Source organism: Sapajus apella, unplaced genomic scaffold (genome assembly GCF_009761245.1).
Source record: "Sapajus apella isolate SASKATOON/1434 unplaced genomic scaffold, GSC_monkey_1.0 scaffold8, whole genome shotgun sequence".
Classification (NCBI taxonomy): Eukaryota; Metazoa; Chordata; class Mammalia; order Primates; family Cebidae; genus Sapajus; species Sapajus apella.
Genome location: NW_022436948.1, coordinates 13738202 through 13754820, shown reverse-complemented (window position 1 = coordinate 13754820; position 16619 = coordinate 13738202). Strand labels below are relative to the sequence as shown.

The window sequence follows — 16619 nt, the reverse complement described above, 5'->3', positions numbered from 1 at the left end:
TGTCCATGGACTCTATCTGGGTAGTGATAGTAGTCCCCAGAAGTTTTCATTTTGATCATGAAGCTTTTGATAACCCAAGGAGGGTTAGAAAGGAATGAAAACGGGCTGGGTATGGTGGCTCATGCCTGGAATCCCAGCACTTTGGGAGGCCGAGGCAGGCGGATCGTGACTTCAGGAGTTCAAGACCAGCCTGACAAACATGGTGAAACCCCGTCTCTACTAAAAATACAAAAATTAGCTGGGCGTAGTAGGGCACATCTGTAATCCCAGCTACTCGGGAGGCTGAGGCAGGAGAATTGCTTGAACCCGGGAGGCAGAGGTTGTAGTGAGCTGAGATCGCGCCACTGCACTCCAGCCTGGGCAACAAAGCAAGACTCCATCTCAAAACACACAGACAGACAGACACACACACACACACACACACACACACACACACACACACACACTAAAGGAATGAAAATGAACCTAGACAGCCACCAGCAGCTCTCAAGGCTTGGGGGCCACAGAGCAGCCTGAAAAAGTGTTTGCTGATCGATTTAAAAAGCAATCCTCACACGGAAAGAACTGCAGTGTTGTCCTTTCGACCAGATACCGCGTTTGGAAATGTATGACAAAGGTACATTTGACTGCTTTTTCCTGTAGAAGGTGTCAGCAGGCAGAGCTGGTGACTTTTGCATAAACATAGTGAAAGAGGGAACCAAGCAAAAGGAGATTCTGCCAGATTTTTCAGGAAAGCCAGTAACATTGCCTTTGATGCTGGATGGGTATGTGTCTCTGGGTGTGGGAGCACGTGTGCGAAAGCTTGTTCTTTGCCTTAGAGAAGGTGGCCTGTTGGTGTGTCATGGACACAAAGGGAGAGGGAAGCTGTGGAAAATGGTGATTGTCCTTTGCTGGCTTCAACCGAGGTGACCTGGCGCACACAGTCCCCTTCGTGGCATTCCAGATCACACCCTGGAGCCTGTGCCTTTCTCTGGAACATTTGGATCCCACTGGGGGAACCTAGGACAGTGGCACGCCCCTGCCTCTGGGCCTTTCCACCCCTGGAATCGCCTGACCCCGCCCCAGTCTCTGAGAGTGTGGTGTCAAGTCAAGGATTGACAACATTGACTTCAGGGCCGTGAAAATCCAGGTTTCCACGGGCTCATGGGTGGATTATGTAAGCACCGCGTCTGTTTCTTCCCGTGGAAAGGAGGTAGCGGAATTTGCCTTGTGGTGGGTTGTGCCCTCAGGGCAGCATCTGGCACCCTGTGTGTTCTCAAAAAAGGCTGGTGGCAGCTGTGAAGATGCTGAGGAGGGAGTCCAAGGAAGCTTCGTCTCTCCTGTCTTCCCTTGTCGCTCCTTTGTTGGGGAGGAACCACATCAGCTGCAGGCCAGGGAGCTGTACCCCTCCCAGGGCACTTGCGACGCGGCTCAGCATCCTCGCTTCCCACAGCTACCCTGTCTTCTTTCCCACGCAAACACTGGACATCATGAACTCTAACCTGCAAAGACTTTGAACAGCCATATTAGAAAGGGCTGTAAAACAGCAAAGAGAGGTTTCCTTGAGAAGCTTCTCAACAACATGAATGAGGCCGGGCGCGGTGGCTCACGCTTGTAATCCCAGCACTTTGGGAGGCTGAGGCGGGTGGATCATGAGGTCAAGAGATCGAGACCATCCTGGTCAACATGGTGAAACCCCGTCTCTACTAAAAATACAAAAATTAGCTGGGCATGGTGGTGCATGCCTGTAGTCCCAGCTACTTGGGAGGCTGAGGCAGGAGAATTGCTTGAACCTGGGAGGCGGAGGTTGCGGTGAGCCGAGATCGCGCCATTGCACTCCAGCCTGGGTAACAAGAGCAAAACTCTGTCTCAAAAAAAAAAAAAAAAAAAAACATGAATGAAAAATGGATGAGCTCTCTTGGTTTGCAAATGCTCTTAAAGTTGAGGGCAGAAATGTGAAAAAGAAAAGTCTTTTTTTCCTCCTCACCCACGGTGAGGTCAGAGGTGCAGTTGCTTTAACAGTAAACACCAAACACAGGCTTTCGGGCTGGAAAAAGAACTTCTGCCTCTTGGTGACATTACCTTTCCCAGAAGCTTGAACTGAATTAATTTTAATTCAGTTCATTTTCTACCAGCCCTTTTAAAAAACATTTCAATAACTATTTATTAAGCTTTCTCTAAGCATCTGGCTTTATGCCACAGGCTGTGGGCTTGAAGATATATAAAATAGTCAAGTTCATTCTCATCAGATGGATTATAATCTAGTACAACAAAAGCAAGATTGACGCCGAAACAATGGCCGCTGCCGATCGTTTTGGCTCACAACTGTAATCCCAGTACTTTGGGAAGCTGAGACAGGAGGGTTGCTTGAGGCAGGAGTTCAAAACCAGCCTGGACAACATAAGGAGACCCCATCTCTACAAGAACTCTTTTTTTTTTTTTTTGAGACAGAGTTTCGTTCTTGTTGCCCAGGCTGGAATACAATGGCATGATCTTGGTTCACTGCAACCTCTGCCTCCCGGGTTCAAGTGATTCCCTTGGCTCAGCTTCCCGAGTAGCTGGGATTACAGACGTGTGCCACCATGCCTGGCTAATTTTGTATTTTTAGTAGAGACGGAGTTTCTCCATGTTGGTCAGGCTGGTCTTGAATTCCCAACCTCAGGTGATCCATCCGCCTCAGCCTCCCAAAGTGCTGGGATTATAGGTATGAGCCACTGCACCCTGCAAGAAATCTTTTTAAAAAAATAGTTGGGCATGGTGGTGCACACCTGTGGTCCCAGCTACTCAGGAGGCTGAGGTGGGAGGATCACCTGAGCCCAGGAACTCAAGGTTGCAGTGAGATATGATGACACCACTGCATCCCATTCTGGGTGACAGCACAAGACTCTGCCTCACCAAAAAAAAAAAAAAAAAAAAAAAAAAAGGCTACTTACACATGAGTCCTAAGTACGCAAGTGAGTGCTCACATGATTAGGGTAGAAAGGGCCAGAAGCCCATCCGGACCGCTCGGGGCTCTCTGGATTTGTTGTCCATGTTGTGTTGGCACCTCCTTGGCTTGAATGCTCCAAATAGAACCTGACATGAAGGTGGAAGTAGCTATGTTTCCAGTCACCTTTGCAAAGCCATTACTGGAGGTACGATCTTTGGGCTCCACTTTGAATGCAGACGGTAGGTTTCCAGAAGCCCTGCTCTACTTCACCTTCGTTCGTTGGGCTTGCTCCAGAATAATTGACCTCCTAGGAATGCCTTGCCCTTGCTGGAACGCCTTGAAAGAGGACAGTGCCAGGGAGCTAGGGTCAATTGAAGGCCACTCGCTGCCCAGGCAGAGGGAGACGGGCTTCCTGGAGCGTCGGCTGGAGCACAGCTCCTCCCTTATTCAACGCACAGTTGACAGCATAGAGGATTGAAAAGCTGCAGTTTCTCTAATTGGATGACTTTTCAAAAAGAATCTTCCAGTGCATGTCTAAATGCATATGTTTGCTTCCGATTTGCAGGATAAGAAGCCCAAAGAGCAAGAAAAAAGAGGGGATTTTCTTCATCGACCATTCTCTAAGAAGTTGGACAAGAACCTGCCCTCACACAAGCAGCCCTCAGCCTCGCTCATGACACAACTTCAGAACACCAAAGCCCTGCTGAAGGACCGGAAGGCCTCCAAAGCCAGCTTCCCCGACAAAGGTGGGTCGGCTCTGGGGACTCTCTCAGGGCACTCCTGTTGGGCTGCGTGTCTGCTGTGTACCCTTCACAGGGGAGGGCGGTATGGGCCCTAGAGCACAGACAATTCCTGTGGCCCCAGAAAAGCAGGATTCGTGGACCTGAGGTTGCCTGAGCACAGTCTGGGACCCAGCTGCGTGGCATTAGCCACCTGTGCAGGAAGGATTTGAGAAAACGGAGATGGGGTGCGTGGTATTATGGAGACAGAAATCCGGTGGATGATATCATCAGAACAGAGGTTGGGAGGCACAGCATCGCAGGAGCAGAGATCAGAGATGAAGAATGGTGGGAGTAGAGATGGGGTGCATGAGCAGAGATCGGGTATCTCCCTGGTAGTATTCGGCATCTTCCCTAGAAAAGAGGACCCTGTGAAACACTGCAATGTGATTGAATCTGGGCTCTGGGATGGAAGTAGCGTGCTCAGACCTGAGTTCAAATGCCAGCTCTACAGCCTGCAGAGGTCCAAGATCTTTTACTGCTGAGGATCTTCACTGGCTGTCTTAGTTACTTGTAAGGGCTCCTACCTGTCGCAGCTGTGGATGAGATGCGATGCATATATAAGCTCCCCCACCTGAGTCAGACCCAGCTCATCACAGAACTGACAAATGTGTTTCCCTCCCTGGGGCAAGTGCTAAAAGACGCCAAAAGGAGACCTTACTGGACGCAGGCTTAACATGGTAGAAATGCCGAGAGGGCACGCAGGAGCCGGGGGCGTCCTGAAGCCGAGCCGTGAGGTAGAGGAGAGGTTCTTATTACTGAGGGGGTTGAGACACATCCTAGAGTTCAGTCTCCTTACACATGAAAGTGGGTTCAGAGAGGGCTGTGGCTGAGATACACTCAGGCCTAGTGGGCAGTTAGTCCCTGCACAGGACTTGAACCTGGCTCCTGTCCTTCTGCCTCCCGTGCTGCTCCCAGAGAGAGGCCACTGTCCCCACATGGCCCAAAGCAACCTGCTTTCCTTGGAGCAGAGCACAGCGGATCAGGGAGGGGCAGCAGTGTCCACGTGGCAGCGGGAGCATTGGAGACCTTGGCCATTAATGAAGTTGTACTCCTTTCCACTGATGTGTCTCCGGCGCCCGTTTCATTTTGGCGCCTATGTGTTTATTGATGCAAGGAAGGGAGGCTTCCCAGTGCCCTCAGCTGCTCCCAAAATCGATCCCAGCGGGCAGCAGCTTGCTTCTGCAGCTGGGCCTCCACAGAGCCTATAAAATGTTATGGGAGAAGAAAGAAGCTAAGACAGAGCTCATTTCGCATCAACTTGGCTTTATTGCCCTCATCTCTAAACCCGTAGGGGGTTTCCCCTTCCTTTTCTGGCCCAGTTTGCAAACCTGGATTCTAGTCTATGCCAACCGGAGACAGAAACCGTGGGGATTTGGCAGGTTGCCTTAACTATATGGATGATGCTGTTCTACCCCCGTTCAGAATTGGGTGAGGCTCCACCCAGATTGAAAGTCATGAGAGAGCCTTAAAAGGGAAGGAAATCCTGACATTTGCTTCAACACAGTTGAACCTGGAGGACATTATGCTAAGTGAATTACGCCAGTCACAAAAGGCAGATACTGTGTGATTCTACTTGTATGAGGTCCCTAGAGTGGTTGGATTCATAGAGACAGGCAGTAAAATGGTGGTTGCCGGGGGTTTCAGAGAGCAGGGCTATATATAGTGTGTTAGATTTGCAACAGGAAGACAGTTCTGGAGACTGATTCCACAACAGTGTGAATATACTTATCACTGCTGAACTGCACACTTAAAAACGGGTAAGACGATAACATTTCTGTTACGTGTTTTTTACCACAATAAATAAAATTTTAAAAAGTCACAAGGGAAGCACTCCTTCCAGTGTGGGCTGTCCGAGGTCCAGATTGGCAGGAGTTCAGTCAGGAGAGCTTGGTGTGCTTCTGGGAGTTTTATGGATGTGCTGTTGAGTACATGTACCTTTTTGATTCCAAGATCCTTTGGCAAGGCCCAGAAATTTTTTTCTTTTTTTTGAGGCAGAGTCTCACTCTCTCACTCAGTCTGGAGTGCAGCAGAGCCATCACAGCTCACTGCAACCTCCACTTCCCAGGCTCAGGTGGATAATATTTTTTTTGAGATGGAGTCTTGCTCTGTCACCCTGGCTGGAGTGCAGTGGGACAATCTTGGCTCACTGTAACCTCTGCCTCCCGGGTTCAAGTGATTCTCCTGCCTCAGCCTCCCAAGTAGCTGGGACTACAGGTGCGCACCACTACACCCAGCTAATTTTCCTGTTTTTAGTAGATACGGGGTTTCACTGTGTTGACCAGGCTAGTCTCAATCTCTTGACCTCGTGATCTTCCAGCCTCGGCCTCCCAAAGTGCTGGGATTACAGGGGTGAGCCACCGCTGCCTAGGGTCCAGAATTTTAAGCAACCAAAAGCAGGGAGGATGTTAGGCTAGAGCATGAGGCAAATTGGAATCCTCCTGTCACCAGCCCCCTGTCCCTCCATCCTAGAAAGACTGCCCGGCCTCTGTGGGGAAAGTGACACGCTGCTGGTGACTTCTTGCAAAGTTGCCAAGGCCGTTTGTTGGTTGCTTTCTTCTGACCTTGGCAGGGAGCCGTGTCCGTCAAGCTGGAGGTCAGAGCAGGCGGGAGAAGGGCCGTGAGCTCTGTCCAAGCATCCTGATGATTTTTTTGCGCTTTCTTGGTGTGCAGATTCCTTCGGCTGCCACAGTATTTTCCGCAAAGCCTCTGATTCCAACTGTGTGGCTTCTTCTTCCATGGAGTTCATCCCTGTCCCGCCGCCCAGGACCCCGAGGATTGTGAAGAAGCCAGAGCCCCATCAGCCGGGGCCTGGAAGCACCGGCATCTCCCACAAGGAAGAACCCCTGATGCTGGAGATGGTGCGCTCCTTCGAGTCTGTCGATCGCGACGACCACATAGAAATGCTGTCTCCCTCTCATCACTACAGAATTCTGAACTCCCCGGTGAGCCTGGCTCGCAGGAATTCCAGCGAGAGGACACTGTCCCCGGGTCTGCCGACCGGAAGCATGTCACCTCTCCATACTCCTTTGCATCCCACTGTGGTCTCTTTTGCTCATGAAGATAAAAACAGTCCCCCTAAAGAGGAGGGCCTGTGTTCCCCACCTCCAGTTCCCAGCAGCGGCCCCGTGCAGCCTCTGGGGAGCCCCAATTGCGTGAAAAGCCGAGGCCGGTTCCCCATGATGGGCATCGGACAGATGCTAAGGAAGCGGCATCAGAGCCTGCAGCCATCCGCAGATAGGCCCCTGGAGGCCAGCCTGCCCCCACTGCAGCCCCTAGCCTCCGTGAACCTTGCCTTCGACATGGCCGATGGGGTCAAGACCCAGTGCTAACTTGGGCCAGCGGGATTTGGGGTATCGTAGAAAACAGCAACGGACCAGAGCTCCGCACATCTGTCAGGGTGTAAACATTCCAGGACCTCGTGTGGAGCATCCTTAGTGACCCGTTGGTTCCTGCCACGCAGCGTCCCACCTGTAGCTGAATCCACAAAGCCTGCACCACCCAACCTCGCTTAGGGACCCCCAGAGATGCTGGAATCACCAGGAGGGTTGGCTCCAGGGGCAGCCAATTCCAGTCCTTCAGATCTTCCTTCTTCTCAACCACTCACCAACCCCTTCCAGTTCCCACTTCTGGGCTTGGGGGAAAAATGGGGCATCAGCCTTCTGGGGCACTCAGATAATGGACTGTTACCAGATCTTTCTTCACACTGTGCTACCTGTGTGCCTCTCACAGCAGTCGGCCACAGTCACAGGGAGAGAACAACATCACAGTCATTCATCCAGGCCACGTTTCCTCTGCAGAGTGTAGCAGCCCTGCCTTTCACAGCAGGGATTCCCTGAAGGCCAGCAGGAGCTGGGGGTAGGCCCAGGATACTCAGAGGAAGACGGAGGGGAGCTTCGGACCAAGATCAAACAGTGGGAACCTCGACAGAAGAGAAAGACTGAAGGAGACACTCATTTCCCAAGCAAGATATTGATAGATTTTTTTTTTTTTTTGGTTGAAACATGCTAATGATTGAATTACCTTTTCCAAAGAGATTTTTTTTTTAATGTGATGTTGGTAAATTGAAATAACATAATTTTTAAAAACTTGGATGGAGAGATGAGAAGCAATTCCACCAAACTCATGTTTTCACGACAGGGTTCAGTGTGGAGGGCAAAAGAGCTGTCTGTCGTGATGTGCTGAGTGGCATGGCCCATGGGCAGGGCAAGATTTCCATGGTTCAGCGTTCATCCTGTTGTTTAAGGCATAGCCCTGAGCCTTCTGGCAGGCACAGAACACAGTTATGGCTGGTTATGTCGAAAGAGAGAAAAGATGATTGTGACAATTCAGAGCATAATTCGGATGGCAAGGAGGTAGCATGACCTCTGTGTGATGTGGATTTCAAGCTGCCCAGATAACAAGTGTGGCTCAGAACTCAGCGAGTTTGCTGGAAGCAGGGAGCCGGCTTGCCTGGCAGAGAACCTGTTCAGATACAGGCCAGTTTCTTCTTTGGGGAAAGCCGAGCTCCTCAAACAGGGCTCAGTCCACGTTGTGTGTTCACACCTTTCTCCAAGGATCGAACCAAAGATGCGTCTCCAGTGTTGTGTCTGTGCCCCCTGTGTGTGCGTTTTGTGGAGCCCCGTGCTGTCTGACTGTGTCCAGCTGGCACTTGGCAGGATGCGCTCGGTTGTGAGCAGAATCAAAAGAAGAATCAGCACAGGTTGGATAGGGGTTAATGTAGGAGACTGGTTACAGACAGGCCTGGAGTCTTCAACTTTTGACCTGTGCAGGTGCGACCAGAGACGACCTCTGTGGCCACCTTAGATGGCCACCTCAGTCCATGGATCCCAAAACACAAATCTAGAATTGCAAAGCCAGCCTTTATGTCCCTGGCAGGCAGCCTTGCCAGAGGGCAGAGAGGTAGTTCTGAAACATTCTGTCATTCACCAGTGGGGACGTCCCTTAGTCCCTCATGTCTCTGACGGAGCAGGAGAGAATGGATATTTGGCCAACTTTGGCAAGACCTGGAGCTGCTGCTTTCCTCCCTAAGGGATCACTCCAGTGTTAGGGCATTCTAGGATGAGGTCAGACTGCTTGGCTATTGGTGTTTTTTTGCATAGCTTCAGACTGGGTTCCAGAACTTACCATTGAAAATAGAGCTTTTAGGCCAGGCGTGCTGGCTCACACCTGTAATCCTAGTACCTTGGGAGCCCAAAGCTCAGGAGTTTGAGACCAGCCCAGGCAACACGGCAAAAGCCTGTCTCTACAAATATAGAATAAATAAATTAGCTGGGTGTGGTGGCATGTGCCTGTAGTTCCAGATACTTGAGGGCGCTGAGGTGGGATGATCCCTTGAACCCAGGAGATCGAGGCTGCAGTGAGCCAAGATCATGCTACTGCACTCCAGCCTGGGTGGCAAAGTGAGACCCTGTCTCTAGAAAAAGAAAATAGAGCTTTTTAAGCAGGGAGAAGAAAAGAATCATCTAAGACCGTCTCTCCATTTGACATGAAGTGTACCTTTTCTAACGACGGTTTCCAGCTGCAACCGCTCTACTCTGCAAGCTCACAGGGCGTGCACCTGTGCATTGGGAACTTTCTGGAGCCCCTGATGCCTTTTCCTCACATTATACTTTCCTCAAGAAACAGGAGTGCTTCCGCCTTGCCATTAGCTGGTGGAGAACGCGCCTTTCATTCCCGGCATGCTTCAAGAACAGCTGCAGATGTGCCACTAACTGACCGCATTGCCATTGGTCACCTGGACTCTGAACTCAGGTTGATTCTAAACCCAGTGAGAGGTGAGGAGGAGTGAGGAAAGGCATCCACTGTATTTGGTGTGTGTGTGAGCACCTGACAAATCTATGAAACCGAGTGAAAGGAGAAATGCTAGATTCTTTATGATTTTATTATATTTATATGGAAAATCTGACTCTGTTTTTGGTAAGTCCGAAGCGTGTTGTCTGTCCGACCGTGACTGCCTTCCTCAGTCTGTGCCTGTGATTCTGGTCACCCTGTAGTTACTGATGGAAATTGATGGGACTGTCGTCGTGTGATGTCCAGGAGGGAAAGTCCTTTTTAATTGTATGATTTGGTCATAAGTAAGGACTATATTTATGTCACCATTAGTAGATATATGTACTTTTGTAATGACTGTGAAATACACTTTTCCCTCACTATGACTGCTGCTTTTTTTTGCTGATAAATCTTAAAACATCTAAGTACATTGCGAATAATAGTGCAGGTACCATCTTTTATGTGGAGTTATTTTTGCTCTATCACTCAGGCTGGAGTGCAAGGACCAGTCACGGATCACTACAGCCTCAGCCTCTCCAGATTCAAGTGATCCTCCCATCTCAGCCTCCCAAGTAGCTGGGACTGCAGTTGCACACCACGATGCCTAGCCAATTTTCTTTGTAGTTCATGGAAATGGGGTTTCGCCACGTTGCTCAGGCTGGTCTCAAACTCCTGGGCTCAAGCGATGTGCCTGCCTTGGCCTCCCAAAGTGCTGAGATTATAGGCATGAGCCACTTATGTAAAGCTCTTGACCTAGCATCTGACTGGAAACAAGCGGGAATGGCATTGTGGGACATTTGGGGGCATTTTCTGGGCCAGTATCCCTTATTTTACCTGCAACAGGTGTGCCTACAAAATTCTATCTGACATACATACTGTAGGTGGCAGTTAAGACGAATCAGCCTTTTTCATTTGGGTGGATTAAGATCTTCCATGGAAACTCTGAAAATGGCACACAAAGAATGACAGTTATGAACTTCACTTCTAGATTTTGTCCTTGTAGTAGGCCTCGGTCATGGATAGGGGAAGAGGGATGACGAGATGGCATGGGAGGGCGGGGTCTGGATGATTTCTTGAGATTGTCCCAGTTACTGCTTCATTCATTAGGATTCACAAAACATTTTTCATATACACACCTGGCTTTAACCCTTATTTCCTCCTGGACAGTGAGGGGACAAAGCCTTAGAGGGTCCCATAGCTAGAAAGTGGAGAGGCTCACTGTTCACTGTACGATGTTCTCAGTCGTTGGATTCCAGGGGAAAAGAACAAGTATCTAGTTTTGATGACAGTGTTTTTTTGTGAGAATCACAACATTTTAGAATAGAAAGCGACCTGAGATTCTCTGGCTCAGCCCCAGCCTTTTTGAAGAAGGGAAAACTAGGGCCTCAGGTGGCTTAAGGATACCCCAGAGTCTCCAAATGAGCTGGCATTAGAGCTGATCTCGAGCAGAGTTTCTTCCTCAAAGAACAGGGAAAGCAGAGAGTAGCTGCCGTGGTCAGAGGGCGGACGTCAACAGCAGATTGAGTTGTCATTGCAACAGGTGTTTTTGAAGTTCCTGCAAGGACCAGGTCTTGCATTTGTTTTTTCAGACTTAGTCTCACCCTCTTGCCCAGGCTGAGGTGCAGTGGCGAGATCTTGGCTCACTGCAACCTCTGCCTCCTGGGTTCGAGCAATTCTCTTGCCTCAGCCTCCGGAGTAGCTGGGATTACAGGCGCCTGCCACCACACCTGGCTAATTTCTGTATTTTTAGTCGAGACGAAGCTTTTTCATGTTGGTCAGGCTGGTCTCAAACTCCTGATCTCAGGTGATCCACCCGCCTCAGCCTCCCAAAGTGCTGGGATTACAGGCATGAGCCACTGCATCTGGATCATTTTTAAGTCTTTTTCAAAACTGTGCAGCTTCCTAAGCCTTATGCTCTTTGTCCTACCCACTCTTGAAGCTGGAGAAAGACAGCTTTCTTTGGGAACTTTGTCTTTCTCAGTTGACTTCCCAAGTAAGCAGCAAACCTCTCGATAGCCTTGTTATCTACTTTAGTTATTAGGCTATTGGGTTTTACTAGATTCAATCAATAAAACATTTCCTATAGAGCCATATCATAAATTGAAGTAAATTCAGAAAGAATGCCAAACTGCTATCTTTTAGGGGGAGTCTGAAAGCCTGTTGGTTATTGGATTTGTTTTCTTTGTAGGGTCTTCTGTGGGCTACAGGCACAGTAAGAATAATTCAAAGCAGTACTGGGAGTTGGTTCAATTTCATGTCATCACTTTTCAATGAAGGGAGTGTATTTCCTGAGTAGTAAATGAATATATTATTTGTGGCAGCTTTTCTGTCAAGGGAGCTTTCCAGACATCTGGCTCCAAAGACAAATGGGGTACATATTTGTACTTCTTCCCTGTGGACATGTTTTTGTGACACATAGTTACCTCTAGGAGTTGATGTCTGTGGGCACTAAGGGCCTGGGAGTAGAGGGAAAGTGCTGAGGAGGCTTTGGAAGAGAAGGTGAGGGGCATTTCAGTCTTTGCAGTCCCCCTCCACAGGTATCCACATCTGAGCTGGTGGTGGTCCGATAATGAGGCATTTGGGGCAACCAATTCTGTAAGCATAGAATAGCTTTGTGTGGAGCAAACTCGAGGATCAATTGGAGTTAAGTGGTTTAAGACTTAAAGATGGCACATTGAAGAGAGGAGAATGCCAGGAAGCTGTATCATTTACAGGTGAAAAAAATAAATGGGTCTGACTGCAGGGACCGAGCTATTTGTATTTCCTACTTGGAAGATGGGCCATTGGCTATTCTGAAAGCAAAGGCTTTGGTTTACATTTAAACTCTATAATTTTTTTTCAAATGTGTTCTTTCTAGTCCTGTTACCATAGCCAGCTGGAAAGGGCAAATTGCAAGCCTATATTGGGAACAAGGCTTCTTGCCGAAAGTAGGGCAATGACATTCTTGGCAGGTCTGAGACAAGAATGCCTTGCCATGACTTCTTCATCGGTGTTCAGTGCTCACCTCCTCTGGCAACCAGTGTGCTAGACCGATTAGGCTTTGCTATGATCACAAATTAAACTCCAAATCTCTGTGACTTACCCAATACAGGCTTGTTTCTTACAATATTTTTATGAGGCTGGGCTGACTTCAAAATGGCTGTGTTCCATGTGGTGACTCAGGGATCCAGGCTACATCCAGCTTGTAGCTCTGTCCATTCAAAATGGAATGTCTTTGGCTGTTCCAGCACAGGGGGGCATAGCTGGAGAGTTTTTCACCAGCCCTTAAGTGCTCTTTAAGGGGGCTCATCACTTCTCCCATAGCCCATTGGCTGGAACTGGTCATATGGCCTTGTCTACGAGCAAGAGGCTGGGAAATGTGGGAGAACAGGGCTACTTGGGGTGCAGTTAATATTTCTCCCACCTCAGGGAAGGTACGGCTGCCTGCCATTTATTTGTTCTTTGTTTTTGTTTTGGCTTTTGTTTTGAGACGGAGTCTCCCTCTGTCACCCAGGCTGCAATACAGTGATGCAATCTTGGCTCACTATGATGTCCGCCTCCTGGGTTAAAGCGATTCTCATGCCTCAGCCTCCTGAGTACCTGGGACTACAGGCATACGTCACCACGCCCAACTAATATTTGCATTTTTAGTAGAGGTAGGGGTTTCACCATGTTGGCCAGGCTGGTCTCGAACTCCTGACCTCAACTGATCCGCCTGCCTCAGCCTCCCAAAGTGCCATTATTACAGGCATGAACCACTGTGCCTGGCCGAGATGTCTGCTATTTAAAGGTACCCTAAAACCGCACTGGCCTTTTCCCATTTTACACAATTATAGCACCTCTTAACAAGAGTTACTTTTAAAAAAAAAAATAAAAGAATTAGCATTGGTAAATGTTAATATTTAAAGAGAGTGTTTTGGGCTGAATTCTTTTCCCCACAAATTGATATGTTGAAACCCTCAGCCCCAGTACCTCAGAATGTGACTACTTGGAGATAGGGCATTTAAAGAGGTAAGCTAAAATGAGGCCATCAGGGAGGAACCTAATCCAATCTGACAAGTGCCCTTATAAAAATGTGAGATCTAGACACATAATGGGACACCAGACGGAGGAAAGACCAGGTGAGGACACAGGGAGAAGGCAGCCTCGGGAGTGAAACCTCAAGATGAACCAACCCTACCAACGCCTCGATCTCAGACTTGCATCCTCCAGAACTGGGAGGAGATAAATGTCTCTTAGTCCCCAGTCGGGTATTTCGTTACCATAGCCCAAGCCAACTAACATGGGGAATAGGTCAGAAAGTAACATTTACATCTTCTAGGAATCTCACGTTTTACCCCATGTGCCAAATTTCCTTTTATTGTTTTCTGACTAAATCAACCCCAGAAAATTTCTCTTTTTTGGAGTGAAATTCCACCTTTTCTTTTTTTTTTTTTTTTTAGAGGAAGAAAGAGAGAAAGAAAGAAAAAGAAAAAAAAAAAAAGAAAAAGAATAAAGGAAAGGAAGAAAGAGGAAGAGGAAGAGGGAGAGAGAACAGGGGTGTTGCTTTATTGCCCGGGCTAAAATGTAGTCTAAAAATGGGTATGCCTGTAATTATGTTTAATGATAGAGACCAAAAATAAATAAATAAATATGAGGGAAGAAAATAATTAACAAGCAGCCAACCAATATTTCATTTAAACCTGTAAATACGTGTGATGTAGTACTGATAAGAGTGTATATTTTGTGTATTTAAAGTGGAGAGTTCTATGAATGTTAATTAAGTCTACTTGTCCCGGATCTGAGTTCAAGTCCTGAATATCGATGTTAACTTTCTGTCTCATTGATCTGCAAGTCTCCCACTATTATTGTGTGGGAGTCCAAGTCTTTTTATAAGTCTTATATATCTGGGTATTTCTGTATTGGGTGCATATATATTTAGGATCTTTAGCTCTTGTTACGTTGATCCTTTTATCTTTATGTAATATCCTTCTTTGCTTCTTTTGATCTTTGTTGCTTTGAAGTCTATTTTATCAGCAACAATTGCAACTCCTGCTTTCTATTTATTTATTTTTGCTCTCCATTTGGTTGGTAAATTTTTCTCCATCCCTTTGTTTTGAGTCTTTGCATATCCTTGCATGTAAGATGGATCTGGATGTAGCATACCAATGGGTCTTGGCTTTTTTTGCCTGTCTGTGTCTTTGGGGGATTTAGTCGATTTGAATTTAGAATTAATAACAATATATTTGAGCTTGATGCTGTCATTTAATGTTAGCTGGCTGTTTTGCCCATTAATTGATGCAATTTCTTAATTATGTTGATGTTCTTTATTTTTTGGCATTTTTTAGAAAGGCTGATGCTGGTTGTTCCTTTCTATTTGTAGTGGTTCTTTCAGAAGCTCTTGTAAAGCAGGCCTGGTGGTGATAAAATCTCCGAGTGCTTGCTTGTTCACAAAAGATTTTATTTTTCTTTCACTTATGAAGCTTAGTTTGGCTGGATGTAAAATTCTGGGTTGAAAGTTCTTTAATTTAAGGATGTTGAATATTGGCCCCCACTCTCTTCTGTCTTGTAGGGTTTCTGCTGAGAGATCTGCTGTGAGTCTGATAGGCTTCCCTTTATGGGTAACCTGACCTTTCTCTCTGGCTGCCCTCAGTATTTTCTCTTTCATTTCAACCCTGGTGAATCTGGCGATTATGTGCCTTGAGGTTGGTCTTCTTGAGGAATATCTTTGTGGTGTTCTCTGTATTACCTGGAGTTGAATATTGTCCTGCCTTGCTAGGTTGGGAAAGTTTTCCTGAATAATATCCTGAAGTGTATTTTCCAGCTTGGATTGATTCTCTTCGTCACATTCAGGTACACCTATCAAACGTAGATTAGGTCTTTTCACATAGTCCCATATTTCTTGGAGACTTTGCTCGTTCTTTTTTATCCTTTTTTCTCTAATCTTGTCTTTTTGTTTTATTTCATGAAGTTGGTCTTCGACCTCTAATATCTTTTCTTCTGCTTGATCAATTCGGCTGTTAAAACTTGTGCATAGTTCGCGAAGTTCTCGTGTTGTATTTTTCAGCTCTATTAATTCACTTATATTCCTCTCTAAATTGTGTGTTATTTTTAACATGTCGTCAAACCTTTTTTCAAAGTTCTTAGTTTCTTTGCATTGGGTTAGAACAAGTTCTTTTAATTCCCAGAAGTTTCTTATCATCCACTTTTTAAAGCCAGCTTCTGCTAATGGAACCCAGTCTTTCTCCATCAGGCCTTGTTCTGTTGCTGATGAGGAACTGTGATCCCCTGTAGAGGGAGAGGCGTTCTGAGTTTGGGTATTCTCAGCCTTTTTAGATTGTTTTCTTCCCTTCTTTATAGATTTATCCGTCTGTGGTCTTTATAATTACCGTCTTTATAGTTGGGTTTCCTTTTTTTTTTTTTTAACTTTTTAATTTTTATTTTTTTAGAGACAGAGTCTCACTCTGTCACCCAGGCCGGAGTGCAGTGGCGTGGTCTTGGCTCACTGCAACCTCCACCTCCTGGGTTCAAGCGATTCTCCTGTCTCAGCCTCCCAAGTAGCTGGGATTACAGGCACATGCCGTCATGCCCGTCTAATGTTTTGTATTTTAGTAGAGACTGGGTTTTATCCTGCTGCCCAGGCTGGTCTCAAACTCCTGAGCTCAGGTAGTCCATCCACCTCGGCCTCCCACAGTGTTAGGATTACAAGCATGAGCCACCATGCCTGGGCTGAAATTCCACCCTTTCTAAGTGTTTCCTACGTGTTAAGCTCAGTGTGCCCGTTATTTTCAAGTTTCTTTCTTCCTTTAATCCAGAGGTCTGCAAACTTTCTCTGTTAAGAACCAGATAATAAATTTTAGGCTTAGCAGATGCCTGTTACACATTAGTCTGTTGCATATTACTCTTTACATTGTTGTTAAGTTTGGTTTTTGTTTTTGTTACAACCCTTTAAAAATACGGAAACCATTCTTATCTGCTGGACCTACAAAAACATGTCATAGCAGATTTTGGCCCTCGGGTAGTTATTTTGCTGACCCCTGATTTAATCTTAACAAAAACTCCATGAAGTCTCATATTTTTTCTATTCTATAGATTAGTTTTGTGGGGTTTTTTGTTTTTAGTTTTTGTTAGCTTTTTGAGACAAAGTCTCACTCTGTCACTATGCTGTGGTACAGTGGTACAATCATGGCTCACTGCAGCCT

General features: G+C 47.0%; 1 protein-coding gene across 1 annotated transcript in view; it reads left to right on the top strand.

The window, feature by feature from the left end:
• Positions 1-8823, top strand: part of HUNK (hormonally up-regulated Neu-associated kinase) — a 131248-nt gene extending 122425 nt beyond the window's left edge. Inside the window, exons 10-11 of the mRNA XM_032277044.1 lie at positions 3474-3654; positions 6361-8823. Coding sequence (XP_032132935.1) covers positions 3474-3654; positions 6361-7019 — 840 coding nt within the window. The 3' untranslated portion in view covers positions 7020-8823. The remainder of the gene's footprint in view (positions 1-3473; positions 3655-6360) is intronic.
• The last annotated feature ends 7796 nt before the right edge of the window (positions 8824-16619 follow it).